General features: G+C 41.3%; 1 protein-coding gene across 18 annotated transcripts in view; it reads left to right on the top strand.

Annotated features, from left to right (window-relative positions):
• Nucleotides 1-20,926, top strand: part of DLG1 (discs large MAGUK scaffold protein 1) — a 283,639-nt gene that overhangs the window by 229,723 nt on the left and 32,990 nt on the right. For 8 of the 18 annotated variants that reach the window (XM_068281131.1, XM_068281135.1, XM_068281134.1 and 5 more), the window contains 3 exons: nt 637-813; nt 6,513-6,582; nt 17,792-17,825. In XM_068281131.1, the coding sequence (XP_068137232.1) occupies nt 637-813; nt 6,513-6,582; nt 17,792-17,825 (281 nt within the window). Of the gene's footprint in view, nt 1-636; nt 814-6,512; nt 6,583-17,258; nt 17,359-17,791; nt 17,826-20,926 lie in introns of all 18 variants that reach the window. The other 10 variants (XM_068281132.1, XM_068281127.1, XM_068281125.1 and 7 more) reach the window with 2 other exon arrangements.

Raw genomic sequence — 20,926 nt, 5'->3', positions numbered from 1 at the left:
TTTCGTAATTTGGGTTCAGTCTTTTTCCAGCACCCATATTACCTTTTGAGCGCTGCTATAGCTGGAATTCATGTTACAGCCTATGGCGTTGCCTTTTTTTTTTTTTTTGCCTGTCTCGTCTTTGTTTTTTTGCCTGTCTCGTCTTTGTGAAAAGCGAGGAGTGAAGAAAGCAGTAGGTGCCCCACTATGGGAACGGTAGCCTTCCTGGCAGTATTGACAAGCCTGGCTCGTCCAGCAGAAACATGCTGAAAGCGGTATTGACGAGCTGAGCTAGTCAATACTGCAAGGGAGATTTCCTGTTTGTCTGCCCCGCCGGCTTCACTTTTCCCTCATCAGAGGGATTCCCCAGGATGGATGGATGGATGCCTGACTGCACGCTGCACAGCGATCTGTGCCTACCCCCAGCGTGCAGAACTAGCATCCAGCCACTCTAGAGAATCCCTGATCAGCGGGGCAGAGTTCTGCAGGGCTGGCAGGGGCTCCCCCTTCTATGCGGTGGGCGGGGGGGTCCCTTCTATGCGGCGGGAGTTTTGATGATGAGTTTGTGTTTTTTTGGTTTTTTTTAATTGTTTTTGTAAGCCTGGGCATGAATAATTATTTATTGAACATGTACTTTTTTTTTATTTATTTATTTAGAGCACTTTTTGATTATGACAAGACTAAAGATAGTGGCCTTCCCAGCCAAGGACTTAATTTCAAATTTGGAGATATTCTGCATGTGGTCAATGCCTCCGATGATGAGTGGTGGCAAGCACGCCAAGTCACTGCAGATGGTGAGAGTGAAGAGATTGGAGTCATTCCTAGCAAACGCAGGTAAATATTCCTTTTTAACTTTCTGTAACCTTCCCAATATTTGTTATGATATACATTAAGGCTGCTTACACACAGGGACGTTACAGGCGCACGTTAGTGCGCCTGTAACGCTCCCCCAACGCACAGCAATGTAACACAAGTGGGCTGTTCACACAGCCCACGTTGCGTTACATGTAACGCTGCACGTTCTCCCGAAAGTGCAACATGCTACGGCATTAGAGCGACAATAGCCGCGTTAGACTGCACATGCTCAGTGGGGGGCAGAGAGGAGGGGGGAAGAGCCAGCTACAGTAGCCGCGCACATGGCTACTTAATATTCACTGCACTGGCGGCAGCTGATTGGCCGGCGGGACCACGTGATGCGGAGTGTCTCGCTCCGCATCACGTGGTCCCGCCGGCCAATCAGCGCCACTCTGGGAGACCTTATAGGGATAGAGCCGCCTAACGCGGCTCACTCTACTGTCCTATTTTGCAGCCCCATACGTTGTTAGGTGCACGTTATGCGACCTTAACGTGGCACCTAACGCAACGTCTTGGTGTGCAAGTAGCCTAAAAGGACTACTTGATGTTTCACTGAATTGTACACTGAATAATAATAATTAATGCCACTTTAAAATATTTTTTACTTTAAAACGTAATATCTGCGTACGTTTGTAATATTCCCAAATGTCTCTTTAGTCAGGAGTTTATATCTCCTCCGATACTTGACTCACGTAGTAGAATGGTCAGGTTCCTACTTGGTATTGAGCTTGAGAGCAGGTTTTGCCAGGAAAAAATTGCCAGTTGTTATTGATACATCAGTCCACACCACAAGGTGAAGACGTTATACAGAGTAACCTGGATTAATTAGAAATTGTCTAACTCCTTCCATGGTTTACTACAGTATATCTACATCGGGCAGAACATCAGTTCCTGCCCAGCCACGTAGATAATCATCAATGGCTGCGGATGGCCTCTGTTCGCTCCTTCGCGCTTACTCGCCGCTGCCCATTACTGGGGAGATGAATGAATGGGAACACAGTTCCCATTCATTTATCTCAGTCCTCTTGTTAATGATCGCCGGAATCGATAAGATGCTGTTATCATTGTAACAGAACGAAGTAGCACATCCACGCATTACTTCCTGTTCACGTAATAGTGCACTAATAGAAAATAAGAGGGCATCTTGTGGCCAGGGCCGGTTTAAGCAACAATGGGGCCCCAGGGCAAAATAAACCTGGGGGAGCCCCCCAACATATACCCGGAACAAAAATCTGCATTAAGGGACCTTTTTTGCAGCTGGTATAGTCAGGGTGTGAAGTCCCAATCGATCTGAGCTCCACATTCTGGCTATCCCAGCCTGCATGGGGGACAAGGGGTTAAAAAGTTTCAGGAGGGGGGACCCCACATAATTTTTTTTTTTTAAATTCCCACACTCTAAACATAAAAAAAAAATTGGGACAATAGGAAAAAATGCCAGGGATCTTCATACAGCCATATTGCGGCTGTATAGCGATCCCTGGCCAAAGCGCTGCGGCTGCGTATAGACCCCCTGGAAACCCTGTCAGGAAATTTATTGCGCTTTCGTTTGATGCATGTAAAATTACACTACCGTTAGGTTTGCTACTAAAAGTGACATTTACCGCATTTAAAAGTATACTTTTTTCCTTCGAAACTTTAAAAATCGATTTTCTATTTGTCTATTTGTCTAAGGTCTATTTGAAAAATTGTTTTTTCCTCTTATTCCTAATGATCTCCTTAACATATCCTGCAAATTTAGGGTTTCTAGCATTTTTAAGGTGGATTTGCTATTAACCATTAAAGTCGGCAGGTTTTTAAATGTGTATTTTTTTTCCTTTGAAACTTTAAAAACGATTTTCTCAAAAACTATAAGGCCGATTTGAAAAAATGTTTTTCCTCTTGTAGCCACTGGGGGCCCCTACAAGCTCTGGGGCCCTGGGGCAGCTGGCTCCTTTGCCTCTATGGTAGCGCCGGCCCTGCTTGTGGCCAAACAGTAAAATTGCACCTACACACATTTATCTTAATAAAAAGACCCAAGACAAGACAAATAACATTTATATTGCGCTTTTCTCCTTGCGGACTCAAAGCGCCAGAGCAGAGCAGCAGCCACTAGGGCGCGCTCTATTGGCAGTAGCAGTGTAAGGGAGACTTGCCAAAGGTCTCCTACTGAATTAGTGCTGGCTTACTGAACAGGCAGAGCCGAGATTCAAACCCTGGTCTCCTGTGTCAGAGGCAGAGCCCTTAACCATTACACCATCAGCCAGCCCACACTTGCACTGAAAATTAAATAATTATATGCATATAATAAAGTAACAAATAAAAAATACATAATAGTTACCTTAGGGACTGAACTTTTTTAATATGCATGTCAAAAGGGTATACTAATGTTTATGAAATAATGGGCTTGTAATTCGTGATGGGTGCAAAATTGCACCCTTATTTCTAAATTAAATATTGGCGCCATACATTATCCTAAGGAAATATTTTTAACGTTTTAATAACTGGGACAAATACATTGCATGGGTTTTAATTACGGTAGCATGTATTATTTTAAAAATATCATTGCTGAAAACTGAGAAATAATGGAATTTTTCAATTTTTCCTTACTTTTCCCTTTAAAATGCATTCAGACTAAAATAATTCTTCACAAAATGTACCACCCAAAGAAAGCCTAATTGACGGCGAAAACAAGATATAGATTGTTTCATTGTGATAAGTAGTAGTAAAGTTATAGATGAATGGAAGGAGTACTAAATGGTGAAAATTTCTCCCGTACAGAAGGGGGATAAACCCTCAATAGTGAAGTGGTTAAGTGGCAAAAGTTTGCATCCCCACCTTGGTCACATCAGATCGTAGGTGGGATTGCTAGAGAGTCAGTGAATTAATGTTAGTGCCTTTGCAGCAACTTGTGCAGCTTTTTGCAATCAATCTAGAGCAATCTGGAATTTGTGCAGGTGAATTCCTGTTTGGAAACATGCTCTCTCAGGTGTAGGGAGAGCTTTATAGAGATGTATAGATATATATTTTCTTTAAAGTGCATCTCAAGTAAAATTTAAAATGTTGTAGAAGGTGGTTGTTCCCACCTAAATTGTAGTGAAATCTCTAAATTGCACTTAGTATTCTCACTAGTACAGCATGGATCCCTGTCAAACTCTGTGCAGCCATGCCCTCCATTGGAAAAATATGCCTCTGTACGTTTTCAGCTGAGCTCGCTGGTGGTTGTGGGAGGAGGGATGTTACCTCCCCTCCACCAACCTACTTGCACCAATCAGATCTTGTGCGCAATACAGGGGAGAACTTAATTGATGATATACCTTGGACCATTATAGATGCCTACAACCCATCCACAACATGGCTGTGCTGTGGGTGCCACCCCATTGATGGCCAGAATCAGCAGGAATGCAGCTTTGGGAAATATGCATATTTTTCACAGCTGTTTAAAATGATTATTTACTGTCATCTACCGTACGTTTCTCTCAAAGCTTAATCAGTGGAATTAAATCCTCATGCCGACACTTCCACGATCAGCAGTGCTCAGAGCTGTAATAGCATATGATGTATCTGGAGCATATATAAAGTAATGCCCCCTGAGGATACTGGTATCGATAAGCATTTGCTGTTTTTCTGCATAAATGTTGAATGAAAATCTTCAGGTCTGTCTGTACAGTGTGATGAACACTGCAGTATGTTCAGAGTCGCTCGTTGCATCGTTCCCAGATGCCTAGTCATCATTTATACACAGCTTTTGTCTAGCATGCGTACTTGGCTTAAGCCTCCAATAATATAATACACCTACAGGAAACCATTTTTCTTTTTTTCCCCTTTTTTTTATTGCATGTTAAATTGATTTTGTATATTACATGCAAAAACAAAAAAAAAAAGTTTCCTGGAAGTTAATTTTAGCCTTAAGGCTACCATACATTGGTCGATTGCCACCAGATGGAGCAACAGATAAATCCCTCTCTGATCAGAGAGGAATCTATTGGCTGCCCATACACTGCACACAGATAATCGATTTCAGCATGAAATCAATTCACAACCTGTGGAGCTGCCTTCTGCCTTGCCCCCACCCCACTTCCCTTGCAGGCCTTCCACCTTTCTTGCTCCCCCGGCCAACAGCAATGATCTTACCTGTCTGCCGGCATGAGTCCCCGGGTCTGTGCTGTCCCTTTCTCTGGCTGCTCTTCTTCTCCATCTCCTCTTCACTTCCTGTTTAGTCCTGTGACAAGCAGAAGTTCAAACAGTAGAGGTCGCTGTTTGAACCTCGCCTTCTCACAGGACTAAACAGGAAGTGAAGAGAAGATGGAGAAGAAGGCCAGCCGGAGAAAGGGACAGCACGGACCCGAGGACTCGTGCTGGTGGACAGGTGATGTTGTTGCGTCGATCATCGCCGAATCGAACACCGCTAACAAAGCGGTCCCGACCCACCGGCGATCAAGCAAAAATTTCTGCCTGGACAGATCGACTGAATCGAATGATTTTGGATGCAAAATAGTCGATTGGTCAACATTGGCGTTAACTATTTCACAGTTGATTCGATCACAGTGATTGAATCTGCTGTGTATTGGCGGGAAATCGACGTAGTGTATGGGTACCTTTTTAGATGAGTCTTTGCCATTTACACTAGTGTGTCCTTTGCTCCCTTTGTAGGGAACTCCACATTAGTGTTGGTGTTTGAATTTGGTTTAGTGAATTCAAACATCCAAATACTCGTAACCGCTGCTGTTCAGCACCAGAACGAGTTCACAGCCCTGCATGAAAGTGCTTCATGTAACTCTGATAATTTGTTCTTCCAGTATTACTTTAGGAGAAACAGTTAGGGCTGTATTCACCAAGCATAGTTAAAATGTAAAATAATCCAAGCACCTATTTTTAAAAAAAATTAACCTCCCCAAAGGAGTTACCTGTCCACAGCTTAAAAGTTTTTAAGTGCCCATGGTAATGTCACAAATGCATGCTGGGAGATGTAGTCTTTCAATATGTGGAATAAGTACTTCCATGAAAGGACCACATCTCCCAGCATGCATTGCGGCAGTTGGGGACATGCAATACTGCAGATAGCTGTAATCTGTGACACCTTCAATTTTCCCTGAAGTGGATTGATGCCAACATAAAGATGGGGAGCTAGGGAGCAGCCTCCACTTTTAAAAGGTAAGTAGCCTTCAGCACGCCATTTGTAGGTAAAAATTCTGCAAACTTTTCAAACTTTTATTGGCATATCCAGAAACAGGTGTACAGCCGCTGACGCGTTTCGTATGCAAGGTCTTCAGTCATAGCTTTGTGTCAGCTGCTGTACTGATCCTTCCGGCAATAAATGTTTGTGGATTTTACACCTGCAAAGCGGGCTGTTGTATATTTATATACAGTATATATTCATGCTGCTGCCTTGTGGAGGTTCCGCCAGGCACCGCCATTTTGTTGGGTAGGTGAGAGCAAAATTCTTGTCTCTCTGCCTATTTTATCATGTTTGAACTATTCTAATAGTGTTTTTGATAATCAAATGTATTTTTACACGTTTACTTATTTTTTAGCAATAAACAATAAATATAAGAAATTTGCTTTGATAAAAACAATTTCTTCTCAATTAATGGGTGAGGAGTACGGATACCTGGCCGTACCAGATTGTGAAGCGCTGCTTTCCCGAGAGACTGCTATAGAAAAGAAGCATTCAGAACACTATGCACTCTTCTTTTTAATAGGGTTGAGAAAAAAGAAAGGGCAAGATTAAAGACTGTGAAATTTAATTCAAAAGCAAGAGGAGATAAAGGGGTAAGTACCTACATATTAAAGTGTGATGTTTTTCTCAGTGAGGATACTGTGCATGTTTGCTTTCCTTTTTATTCGTTTTTGATATTAATCTAATAGTTGAATGTCAACTGAGTTTCTGTCACTAGTCCATACATTTCAAACTCTGGACGTGGGTCAAATCTGGCCCCCAGAGTCATCAAATTTGGCCCCCAAGTGGTTTCCCCACTTTGTATTATGTTTGGCCCACTCTAGACCACCAGGGATGGTATATTGGAGGTAAAGCCCTAGATCACCAGGGAAGCCATATGGAGTAGGGAGAGAGGAAGCTGTATAGGCAAGGGAGGTTTGTCCCTAGACAGCCAGGAACTATATAGGGGAGGGAAGAGGCATTAGACACCAGGGAAATGTATAGTGGAGGGAGGACAGCCACTAGACATTGAGGTTGGCCCACGACTTGGTCTCAGTGTTCCATTGCAGTCCACTTTGTATTTCAGTCTGACACCCCTGCACTAGTCCTTTTAAAGACAGTTGAAAATCCTTAATATCACTAATTGTAAAAATTGTGTTTAACATGCAGACAGGAAGTAGGTAAACTTCACTTACAGAGGCTGCCTCAAAAATAATTTTGATAGTAGGGGAAGCGTGAGGGCTTGTCAGCTTTTATTGCTGTTCCTTACATTCTTTCCTTGTGACACCCTGAGCTTTAAAGGTGTACTGTTCTTTTTAAAAACAAAAACTGACACTTACCTGAGGCTTCTACTGGCCCTCTGCAGCTGTCCTGTCCCGCGCTGTCCTCTACGATCCTCCGTTCCCTGCCGCCGGTTGCCGTCCAATTATTCGTCTAACTAGACGAATGCAACAGCGCCTGCGTGGCCGAAGTTTTCTCCTACTGCGCCTGCGCAGTAAGCTCTTGGAGATGCAAGCGAGGGCACGGGCGACCGTGCAGGTGCATTCATCTAGTTGGACGGTAACCGGCAGTGGGGAATGGAGGATCGTAGAGGACGGCACAGGACAGCTGCAGGAGGCCGGTAGAAGCCCCAGGTAAGTGTCAATTTTTTGTTTTTAAAAAGAACCGAACCCTTTAAATTCATGCCATTGGTGTTGCAGAACAGGAAGTAAACAAATTTCTCCCCAGTGATGCAGAGACCGTAATTACAACCTTCTACGCTTTCCAACATAGGAAAACAATTAACTGGTGGTGTACCTAACTGTATTATTGAAAATCTCAAATAATCTCTGTGGGTTTTTAATGTACTTTGTGAAGTTTACCTAATAATTGGCAAGCAGTATAGGCTGAATACCATGTTTGACTACTTCAATTACATGACAATAACGACTAAGTCAGTCAAAATTTGTCTCTTCCCCTCTATTTTTCAGTCTAATGTATGTCCAAATATATGTGATATAGCCTACAGTGCTAGAGTTCCTCCAGGCATGCAGATTCTGCTATGCTTTTCATTTATGAGAATGTAAGGCTTTACAAAGTGAATTAATGTAGCAGTACCTGTATTGACAGTTTATGACTGAACAAAATTGTAACGCACAATAAAATGTAAATTTTAGTGTGTAAACTTTCAAATGCTAAAATATTGCCTTAAAATAATTCTGTAACATAGGGAGCAAAAGGTTTTATACTTACCTTGTGCTTCCTCCAGCCCCTTGTAGTCTGTGGGCTCCCTCTGTCTGTCCAGTCACCCTTGTTCTCTCACTGCCAGCTCCAATAGTCAGGGGATTATTGCATGCATGACCCTGGCTGCGCAGTTCCCTGGTCATGCTTCCATGGCTGGGAGCATTCTGTGCCTGCACAGTTAGTTAAGGCTTGTAACTGCATAGGTGCAGAATGCTCCCAGCTACAGGAGCACAACCAAAGAGGCATGCAGCCAGGGCTGCGCATGCACAATAGACCTTGACTGACTCTCGCTAATGGAGTGACAACAGACCGGACCAGACTGATATGGAGGGAGCCCACAGACTACAGGGGTCTGGAGAAAACCCCAGGCACAGTAAGTATTAATCCTTTTGTTTGAAATGCCTCAGGTAGGCTTTAAGATCAAGTGTATCTGCCCGCCTCTGGGAATAACATATATCACGGGGAGTCCAATCTGGGTGAGAGGTCCATCGATCCTCTAATAATGTCCAAAGCACGAGTGATCCCAGTGAGGACTCAACCCTTCACGGATTTATATCCAATCAATATTTATTGCACTTTGATGAGCAGTAGTATCAAGCATAGCACACAGCATGACGTTTCGGGCGGGAGCCCTTTCTCAAATGCTGTCAGCATTTGAGAAAGGGCTCCCGCCCGAAACGTCATGCTGTGTGCTATGCTTGATACTACTGCTCATCAAAGTGCAATAAATATTGATTGGATATAAATCCGTGAAGGGTTGAGTCCTCACTGGGATCACTCGTGCTCAGGTAGGCTTTAAGCAGAGTATACTAGCATGTAAAAACATTCCGCGTAGGAGAACATTCTGGCTGTGTTTAAAGGCAGGTGAAGTTTGTGCAGTGTGCAGAAACCCCATACATAAAGTGCTGTGCATGATATGTGAGCATGTAATAATTGTTTTCCCTTTCATTTATTCAGATTGAAAGTATTTATGTAACGTATTAAAATGCATTAGACATTGTGGCGCAAACCCTCTCTCACCCACACAGACTGCTTATGTAGGAGCAAGCCGTTCATAAGAAATCAATGAGGGAAAAAATAAACCGCGCTCAACCTGTGGTGGGTAAAACATATATCATTTATTGACCAAAAAAAGTCACCAACTCTGCAGATTGCCTTGACAAAGCCCAATATTTGGTTGAAACGTTTAGGCGGCGAGGAGGAACAAAATGCTTTTTAAGACGCCCGTGTGTTGTGTGCAGGGCTGTATTTTCATGCGACTGCAGCACGTACTGTCGACCACGGAGGATACACCTTGCTCCTGGATTTCACATACCTGTAACGGACTTCACACCGGAGACAGGTGGTGAGACAACTTCGGCATATCACAGTGGCAGCAAGCCATACATCGAGCTCAGGCACCCTTTCATTGCTGGATCCAGCTAGTGAGCGGTGTGAGTGCTGGCGAGCTGGTGTGGTGGTTTGTGGCTGTTGGAGCAGCAGACCAAAACATGTGCAACAGTCATTGTTTGTGGGTTCAGGGGTTTCCCCTGGTTCTTGTTTTTATGGAGTTCTGGGTACGGTCTTTACTAGTGACTCCAAGTCAATAAATGATATATTTTTTTCCCAACACAAGTTGAGCACTGTTCATTTTTTTCCCCCTAATAAATAATCTCTTTTATAAATCTGGACTGAAAATGGGTCTATGGGCACCTTAACTCTTGGTCAAATTGGAAAACATTGAAGGCTACTCAACAGATGTGAAATTGGTTGTGTGATTACAGTTGCTTGCACACACCCAAATCTGGTTTTGATTTTATAATTATGCAGTCACACAGTCTGACAAGACCCATGAGAAGGTTCAAACATCTGCCAACCAAAAGACCATATCTAACAAAACAAGGACAGATTTGCAGGATGACTTAAGTTTTTCTTTGATCTCCAGTAGTGATGATCATGTCTAGGAAAACTAATGGAAAAGCATGTGATCAATTTGGTCAGGTGATAGATATGAAAGTCTCCAATTTGCTAGTGGTGATCATGTGCTAAAGCTGGATGTGATCACAGCAAATCAGAGCTTTGCAAATCTATCAGCTGATCAAAGAAATCCAATGCTTCTCCATGAGTTTACTTATACATGACCGTCACTATTCCCCCAGTCCATGAGAACCATAGTGTTTTTGGCCCAGTGTGTGGTGATGCCTTAGTATTTTCATTAAAAAGACTCTATTATATGCTGATATGTTGGGGTGAACTAATAGTGCATGCTTTGTTATATAATTACTATTCATGTCATGGTTATTGACCTTTTTGTTTTTATTGAAAAGGTTTTTGAATGATGTTAGTTTATGTTGTTAATGTGTTATACTAGAAAGCATGCTGTAAATGATTGCAATCTATTTTAACGAAATTAACTGAGTGATGTCCTTGTTCTTTGAATGTGTAACAGTTTGTACACACACTGTGTACTAACACTGCTCCCCAAAGTGCATGAAATGAGTTGGAAAAATACGCTTGCCATTGATGTAGAACTGCATTCTCTTTAATGTCAAACCTTCCTTTCCTTTTCCTTTCCTTCATATATTATCCCTAAGACTGTATTCCTGTTAATTAGATAAGCCTAATTTCTGTGCACGGTGAGGAATTGGCTTGACTTCCTTTCTTTTTGTTGTGGTGTACATATAGTTTCATGTATCTGTAGCTTCTGTACTTGCTGAAATGTAGAACTTAAAAAAAAATTGTAATAAGTTCAGCTATTTACTGAGCATAGATACATTAGAGAATACTGGGTACACAGCAGAGGCAATAACACACATATAACTATGATAATGCTGTTGATGGTGGACATTTGTAAGTTCTATGTCCCCTTTATCTAGAACAGTGTTTCTCAACATTTTATTGGTATGTACCTCTTGTAAAACCCTGTACTCACCAAGTACCCCCTAGCATAGTAAACATTATCACAAGTACCCCTTGGCAAATCTATATTTAATTGTTGTACATAATAATTGGTTCAAAACTATTTTCAAGCATTTACTATTGCTATTTATTAGCTAAAACACTAATTTGTTGTTTAAATAAGTTATCATTTTCTAAATGCGTTATTCTTCGATAAGTATATCAAGCCCGAGTACCTCCTGGAACCATGAGAAGTACCCCCTGGGGTACGCGTACCTAGGATCTAGAAAACCAATTGATATCACCAACCACAGACATGTTGATTACTGAAGCTTATAAATACACCTAGAGCATACATCCTAATTTGCATTGGCTGTAGTGTGGTATTGGTTTTTTTTTTTTTTTTTAGAGGATCTCTTGGGAATTGGAAATCTAGTAATGGGGCTTATTTAATGGCAGTGGGAATGTACATGTGTGCTGTCACTATGCAGTACCGATTTCACTTTCCATTTCCTCCATGAACTGTCAATGCATAGGAATACCATTTTTAACAGTACCCTTAAAAATTAGTTCTATTTAAAATTATCAGTTAGTTTTGTAGTGTCTCTCTAGCCTGCAGTCCAGAAACTAATGCTATGTAATTATGCATAAAACAAGCTTTTTAAAAATAAAAAATGTTGCAGTCATTGTTAAATACCTGCTGCAATTCATGAATGCTCGATAACATCGTCCTGGATGCTCACTCGTCCTGTAAATATTCACTGTAAGTAGCAAATCGTGCAGTTAGTAAGTGCACAAACTCAGTTTGTTCACATCTGTTCCCATTCACAGTCCAGGTGCTTGCTAATGCTTGGCACAAGCAGTGGACATGCGCCACCACCATCACGTAGCTACATCTGAGCACGTCTGTTACCCTGCTCAGACATGACATAAGATTTTTTTGCCAACACATGTCAAACGCATGTAATTACAGCCGGATGTCGCATGTGGCTAGCAGCCGGGCGGCTAAACTGCTCGACAATTGAGCAGTTCAGCCTTCCATGGGAAAGAGGCCTAGGATGAAAGAGGAGCAAGGCTCTGGACCTACCATCTCACAGTTTTTATGTAGAAACAAACACTCAGCTTGGGGGCAGACTTGGGAGTTGGGCAATATAACAGGGACATTTTGTAATCAAAACAAAAATACAGTTGAGCAATTTTGCATGATAATACAGGAGATGACACTTTTTTTCCCAATGATTTTTCTATAAAAGTAACATTTATTAACTCGTAACTTTGACTTGATTGTGACAGAACATTTTTGCTTTTCCCTCTACAATAAGTCTCTGCCTTGCTACTTAAATCATCAAAAAATTGCCTGAGCAGTAACTTTATGAATGCAATATCATAATTTTATAACCATTAACATGCTTGGTGTGCTAAATAAGCAGTCAGGTAGTGCTATTTGAGAAAGACACAACCAAACACATTTACTTGTGCATCTTACCCTTTCTTTACCTTTTATTTCTCTTCTGTCTCTGCTGTACTATGTAGTAGACATTAATATTACTAACCCCAAGGTGCTTACCTTTTGCCTTTTTCTGCTAAAATATATATTTTTTTTATTTGGATGGGGCATATGTCATGACATGTAGTTTTTAAAATGCAAGGAGACCGTCTGTAATGCTTGTTTGATTATAATGATTTATACAGTCACAATCTTCTGTGGTGCTTTTAGTTATCCACTGTAAGATGTAAAGTTAGTCCGGTCAGAACAAAAGCTGTGCATATTTATGATGAGAATGAGATGAGAATGTGTTTCATGAAGTGCTGTACTAAAAGATCACAGGTAAACACGTTTTGAAAAGTATTAAACAAACATACATAGTATATAAACACTCTACCTAATATTCATTTCTAATAATAAAAAATTTAAAAGTACTGTATATTCTGGCATAAGACTACTTTTTAACCCTGGAAAATCTTTTGAAAAGTCAGGTGTTGTCTTCTATAGCGGGTATCATTGATGCTGGATGATACGCCCTGTCCTGTTACCGACTCTCAGATCTCGCTGCTGAGTACTGTAGTGAAGCGGCACAGGCGCACATGTGCGAGATCCGAGAGGCAGAGAAGGAGGTAAATAACAAGGGTGAATAGAAGGGTGAAAGAGGTGTGTTTTATGGGCACAGCACAATCTTGTCTTCCATACCACTCTGATAAACAGGTAGACAAGGAGAGCTGACCAATCAACTTAGGGAGAGTTAACCAATCCAACCAGTCAGTCAATCGCCTATATAGTGTTATATATAGTAGTAAGGCTTTAGTTTACATTTGCCAGAGTGGTTGCAGATATGTATAATGTGGGCCAGATGGACTTCTCTAGGGTGTCCATGTCGGTATCCCCTGCACTCAAAAGTTGAATCATGACTAGATATGATCAGTTTACAAAAGTTTAATAGAATAAAATGAGTAATTCAGATTTTCCAAGGCACAGAAAATCCCACAAGAGGAATTTATGGAATAACAAAGGTATTGTTAAGGCAAAATATAATAGTTGCATATTGCCAATTAGATCAGTTTATCAGATGTGTTCTAGAAGCACTGCTGGTTCCCATGCACGCTGATTTTACCTGTTGCCTGTACAGAGCTCTTGCTTATGCAGATATAGGAATATTTTTCTCTTGATTCCCTTCTTAGCATCCACTGTACTCTCGCTTGCAGTAATTCAAGTCAGCCTTGTTAGGATTACATGGACAATTACTGTTGTATACATATGCAGAAGCGGTTCTTTTGCTGCTACCTGCTCTGTTGGATACACACCTTTTTTTATGAGCCGGGTACATCTGTCTTTGCAATGATTGTTGTGCACGCCAAAGAATAGAGTTGGCGGATACCCTGCTATGTCACATCTGTAAACTGCTTTTCCACACTATTATCAATGATGCCTGGGACTAATCCCATAAGTTACCTCATCTAAAGAAGGAACTGCAATATAGCAATATTGTCTGAAGTAGCGTTATATATGCTGTACCTTTATGGAGTTCATAATTAAATATTTTAAAAAGTTGGATAGGAAATCTTCTCAATAGGAATGTAAACTGGAGTTAGAGCTGCACTTCACTTTGTTCTCTGAACAAGGGAGAGACAGATTGTGCAATGTAAGGCGTTAATGAAACTACATGACATCTATTTCCAATATTTGTATAGCTCTATTCTACTGTCACTCAATGTGCTTGGGAGATGCAGCCACTAAGGGCACACACAGTAGGCAGTAGCAGTGTTAAGGAGTCTTGCCCAAAGACTATTCACTAAACAGGTGCTCTCTTACTATGGCTGCCTCTAATTGCCAGAGGTTTCCAGTTTAAACAAAAAAGTATTGACCTTCCTGTCTCAATGTAGTTGTTTCTGATGGAAACGTACTAAACACCATAAATTTGATTACGTTTAAACAACTTGTTAACTTACAAGACCAACCTGAGTAAAAACAAAACATTTTTTAAATTAATTTTAATAAGGAGCAGAATTATCCTTCACTGATACCACTTTGTGTACCCGAGCCAAAGCTCAGGTACAAAATCACATACTTGCCTAAGAAGAGGGAAGCTTCTGGAGCCTAATATGCTTCCCATGGTATCCTCCAGTCTTTGTTGTCACTTGCGGAACCTCCAGAGTTTACCAAGCAAGGGCTTTTCAGATAGCGGACCAGGGCCAAGCTTCTTTTCAATCAGGAATGTGCCCATACTGTGTCTGAGACCATGCCAGCGTGGTAAGCGGAGCTGCAGTGTTTTCACTGTGTTTTACTGGAATCCAAGATGTTTTTCACACGAGTGATATGGGTGCTGGATAACTTTACCACTTAAAGATAACTCGAGGTGGGGATCTTAGAATGTAATCTATACACAGAGGCTGGGTCTGGCTATAGTGCCCAGCCTCTGTTGCTATTTGAATCCCCCCTAAGTCCCCCCTGCGCTCCGTTCTAGCCCATAAATTACAGCCGCGCTGTCGGGCAATGTTTACCTAGCTAATGTCACTCACGCCGCTCCCTCCGCCTCCTGCAGAGCGCCGGTCCCCGCCCGCGTCCCTTCCCTTCAATCAGCGGCGAGGGAAGGGACGCGGGCGGGGACCGGCGCTCTGCAGGAGGCGGGGGAGCGGTGTGAGTGACACTAGGGAGGAAAATACAGCCCGCTGCGACACGCTGCGTGTCGACAGCACGGCTGTAATTTATGGGGGAGAGCGGAGAGCAGGGGGGACTTAGGGGGATTCAAATAGCAACAGAGGCTGGGCACTATAGCCAGATCCAGCCTCTTTGTATAAATTTCGTCATAAGATCCCCACCTCGGGTTCTCTTTAAAATGTGACTCCACTTTTAGTAGTAGTAAAAAAAAATGCATACATAAATTGATATGCAAACCTTTTTTGATTTAACCACTTAGCAACCCTTGCCACGCTTATCTACGCCCCTTTAAAATTCACCTGGGGCACAGGGGCGTAGATAGGCAATCTCCTGTTTGTTTTCCCGCTGTGAGCGTTCGCGGTCGCGTGCACGCGGATTTGCGGTCGCGATCGGCACCCGCTGGTCAGCCAATCAAAGTGCTTACAAGTTTGAATGAGCACTGCCAAAGCCAATGGCAGTGCTCATTCATTCAGAATGTGTGTAAACACTGAATCAGTCACTATGCTGTTAAAGTTACTGAGATCACTCGTGAGAGAATCTCCGATAACTAATACAGCATTAGTGAGTGATCAGCATCAGTTAGGTTTTTTTTTTTAAAGTGAACATCCGGACTAAAAATCGACTCAGCAGCACTGAAAAGGCTTTGTGTTTCTTTAACAGTTTCACAGCATCAGAACTTTGTTTCTCTTATACAAACCTCATTTTTAGCTGCACAGAAGAATACTGCCCGGGCTTTTTTCCCTGATGCTGTGCAAAGCATGATGGGATTTCTGATTTTGTTGTTCTCTTTCTGTTGTTTTGGTGCAATTTTTTTTTTTTTTCACATTTTGAATTTGACATTTGAAGCCTAGCGTGTGCAGCTGGGAGGGGTAATCAGGACACAGGATGGTTGGAACTGTGTCTCCTGCTCCTTGTCACCTCCTTTCAACCAAAAAGATGGCTGCCCCCATGACAAAGATGGCAGCCCCCATGAATCACAAACATTTGCCTGTTCTTTTAAAACAGGGTGGGTAAGAGATTATATTACATATCTATTCTAATTAACATAACTAATGTAACTTGATGACAGTATGTTTGTTTAGGCCGAAGTTCCCCTTTAAATAAATTTTACCCCCATTAAGCCCATTAACCCTTGCCTCCCTAAAATGTTAAAATTGCTGTGGTTTTTAGGGGAAAAACCATGTGGTAGAGAAGTGGTTAATGGTATTGATAACTTTTTTTTTTTTTTTTTAGTTAAAACTGCAGCTACCTATCATTCTGCAAAAATGCTGAATTATGCTTTCTTGAAGCCATGGCAAGTCCACTGTTTGAACTTAACCCCCTTCCAATTTTATTAATTTGCTGATTGCAAAGAAAAGAGGCAAGCTGCTTTACAAAATGTCTTCCGACATATTTGCAAAACAGGTTTTTTCTTTTTCTTTCTTTTTTTTATTTTTATTTTTTCCCATGAAAGTGGAGTTACACAATAAATAACTAAAGTAAAAATTCAGTTATGTGTTTTCCTTTTTGTTAAGAGATGCGTCTTTAAATTTATGAAAAGTAAATCAGGAATCCTGTATTTACTTTCTGCTACCGTATAAATGTGCAAAGTGTGCTAACACTTACCTAATGAAAAGCAAATATCTTTATATTTCATCCCACTAAATGGACTGATAGTAAAGGGATTTATATTTAGACTATATAGTACAGCAGTCATGAAAACATCACCGGTTCAATTTTCAAAACATAGAAACATTTGAATGCAGCTATATGCAATTTTTGATAATCCTGAAGGCATTTTTTCATTTTACAACTAGCATATGCTATGTGTATTAGTGAATTGTTGTTGCAGTAATATCATTGCACCACCATGCAATATGAAGTGCACTGGTACCGAGCATTACAGACTGGTTCAGTTCTTTACTGTCGGGAATTCCCTGCAATTTAAGCTGCATGTTGTGGAACCTCTGTTCAGCATCCTCGGTTCTGCAAGGGTGGGGCTTTTGTGCACATGGACATTAGACATCCTTTGTTTTGCCCCTTCCTTTTCTTCTTCAGCAGTCATTCAATGACAAGCGTAAAAAGAACCTCTTTTCCCGAAAATTTCCATTCTACAAGAACAAGGACCAGAGTGAGATGGAAACCAGTGATGTTGACCGTAAGTATGTGGAATATAATGGCAAGCTCTAGAGAGGTCCACTAGATTGCAGTAGGGTGTTACAAATAAGGCATTTTCAAGAACAGTGACTGGCTTTCAAGTTGCCTGTTCTATAAAAACTATATATGCAGACAGAGAAAAAGAAATGCCAGTGCTGTGCTTTGAGTGAGAAAAAAGGAAAGTGGGCAGTGAATCAATTAACCGGTGGCTCTCCGGGTTTAGTACTGATTAATGGCATTCATGGCACATGCAAAGGTGAATATTGCATAAGAAAAATTCAGTTCCGTTTGTTGAGTGATGTCTTTACGGCAGTTTCAGACTCATTTCTGTCCTTGGAAATGCCTTTTCCTGTAGCGCCGTCTCTGGATATTTTACTGACAAGTGTTTTCTCTGTGATTATTTCCTTGTTTTTGCTTGCTCTCTGGGACAACAGGAGATCCCTGACGACATGGGATCAAAAGGCCTGAGTAAGTTAAAGAAACAAAACACCTGATTTATCAATCTACTTCATTCATTTTCACTCTGAGGAGGGGTTTTGTTAAGTTTGTTCATGTACAAAGAATTTTACAGATTTTTTTTAAAATTCCATAGCTGAAGAGATGTCTTGCTCTACTAAAGGCATTTGATTTGCTCCAACTGGCTGGTCAATCAATTTATATACAGTATCTACCAGGCCGGTGTGATTTAAATAGTCGTTTTATACATAGCACAATAAATTGCCACTTTTAATTTTGGCCTGTGAATGTAAAATTCCTTGGATAAAAAAAAAATATTAACATCACTGAATTGTGCAGTACGGTACTACCTACCATTGGTAAAAGTCCTTTATTTCCAAGGATGTCCAATTTTTATCTGACATGTGTGAGGGATCATAGACTCTGATTCTTTGTATTCTTATCACTGATTCATGACCAAATCATCTGGTTAAGTACGAAAATGTTAATTAGCTTCTACTCTATACAGACTTGTATCTCTAGCTGTACACCTTAAATAATAAAGGGGCCCATACACTTGTCTATTTCAGCCATCGATCGATGGCCGATTTGACCGCACTGATCGAATTGGCTAGAAATCGATGCAGCTGGAATTATGATTGATTGGCCGATTTGATCGATTTCCAGCTGATTTCAATCGATTTGCTCGATCGGTCCAGATGGAAAATCTAGGTCGATCGCCTGCTGGCTGCAGATCGATGGCCCATAGAGTTGCATTGTATTGAATGGTGCAATAATGCATTTCATTCTGAAATCTATTGGAAGTCTGTTCCTACTGTGTGGCACACATCGGACAGATTCCTGTCAGATTCGACCTGACAGGAATCTGATGGTTGAATAGGCTTCTTCTAAACGAAGGTAATGATTTGGTTTGGCTCTTATTTCCCAGCCAAAAATACAAATTCCAGTATAAAAATTACATTCACATATAGTTATAAAGTTTTTTTTTTTTTTTACAATTTTAGCTTGAGGTGCTTCATCCTTTTGGTGACTTCTTGCTAGTTAGTTTCAAAACGAATGCCTGGCACACACGATGCAATTTGCCAGTAAAATCGATAGGAAATTTCCCGTCATTTGAGATTGATTTTGTGTAGTAGTGATCTCAAAATGAATCCCTTTCTCTATTGGAAGAAGATCGGCATGCAGGAAATTATCAAACTGAAAATTTCCCATCGATTTAATGAGGAAGTTGCATGTGTACCAGCTCTTACACAAGCTAGAGCTGTGGCTCTTTTCTATTTGTTGTGCAGGTTTTAACTAATGAACAGGAACCACTGTGACCATGCCAAATTAGCACATTCCAAGAAAAATGTTCAATGACCAATTTTAATTGCTCTGAAGGAGCTACAGATAAGTTCTTTTATCTTTATATGGGAATAAGGAAGCTCTACTAAACTCCACATAAATACCATCTCATAACATGTGCAGGAAAGCTACCACAGGTATACTTTACATACAGTGGCTTGCAAAAGTATTCGGCCCCCTTGAAGTTTTTCACATTTTGTCACATTACTGCCACAAACCTGAATCAATTTCATTGAAATTCCACATGAAAGACCAATACAAAGTGCTGTACACTTGAGAAGTGGAACAAAAATCATTCATGATTCCAAACATTTTTTACAAATCAATAACTGCAAAGTGGGGTGTGCGTAATTATTCGGCCCCTTGAGTCAATACTTTGTAGAACCACCTTTTGCTGCAATTACAGCTGCCAGTCTTTTAAGGTATGTCTCTACCAGCTTTGCACATCTAGAGACTGAAATCCTTGCCCATTCTTTTTTGCAAAACTGCTCCAGCTCAGTCAGATTAGATGGACACTGTTTGTGAACAGCAGTTTTCAGATCTTGCCACAGATTCTCGATTGAATTTAGATCTGGACTTTGACTTGGCCATTCTAACACATAGATATGTTTTGTTTTAAACCATTCCATTGTTGCCCTGGCTTTATGTTTAGGGTCATTGTCCTGCTGGAAGGTAAACCTCCACCCCAGTCTCAAGGCTTTTGCAGACTCCAAGAGGTTTTCTTCCAAGATTTCCCTGTATTTAGCTCCATTCATCTTCCCATCAACTCTGACCAGCTTCCCTGTCCCTGCTGAAGAGAAGCACCCTCAGAGCATGATGCTGCCACCACCATATTTGACAGTGGGGATGGTGTGTTCAGAGTGATGTGCAGTGTTAGTTTTCCACCACACATAGCGTTTTGCATTTTGGCCAAAAAGTTCCATTTTGGTCTCCTCTGACCAGAGCACCTTCTTCCACATGTTTGCTGTTTCCCCCACATGGCTTGTGGCAAACTGCAAATGGGACTTCTTATGCTTTTCTGTTACCAATGGCTTTCTTCTTGCCATTTTTCCATAATGGCCAACTTTGTGCAGTGCACGACTAATAGTTGTCCTATAGACAGATTCCCCCACCTGAGCTGTAGATTTCTGCAGCTCGTCCCGAGTCACCATGGGCCTCTTGACTGCATTTCTGATAAGCGATCTCCTTGTTCAACCTGTGAGTTTAGGTGGTTGGCCTGGTCTTGGTAGGTTTACAGTTGTGCCATACTCCTTCCATTTCTGAATGATCGCTTGAACAGTGCTCTATGGGATGTTCAAGGCTTTGGAAATCTTTTTGTAGCCTAAGCGTGCTATAAATTTCTCAATAATTTTATCCCTGACTTGTCTGGTGTGTTCTTTGGACTTCATGGTGTTGTTGCTCCCAATATTCTCTTAGACAACCTCTGAGGCCGTCACAGAGCAGCTGTATTTGTACTGACATTAGTTTACACACAGGTACACTCTATTTAGTCATTAGCACTCATCAGGCAATGTGTATGGGCAATAGACTGCACTCAGACCAAAGGGGGCCGAATAATTACGCACACGCCACTTTGCAGTTATTCATTTGTAAAAAATGTTTGGAATCATGTATGATTTTCGTTCCACTTTTCAAGTGTACACCACTTTTTATTGGTTTTTCACGTGGAATTCCAATAAAATGTATTCATGTTTGTGGCAGTAATGTGACAAAATGTGAAAAACTTCAAGGGGGCCGAATACTTTTGCAAGCCACTGTATACACACAAT

Source organism: Hyperolius riggenbachi, chromosome 4, assembly GCF_040937935.1.
Source record: "Hyperolius riggenbachi isolate aHypRig1 chromosome 4, aHypRig1.pri, whole genome shotgun sequence".
In the NCBI taxonomy this organism is placed as follows: Eukaryota; Metazoa; Chordata; class Amphibia; order Anura; family Hyperoliidae; genus Hyperolius; species Hyperolius riggenbachi.
Note: the sequence above shows the minus strand (reverse complement) of the source record. Positions and strands in the feature narration are given on the sequence as shown.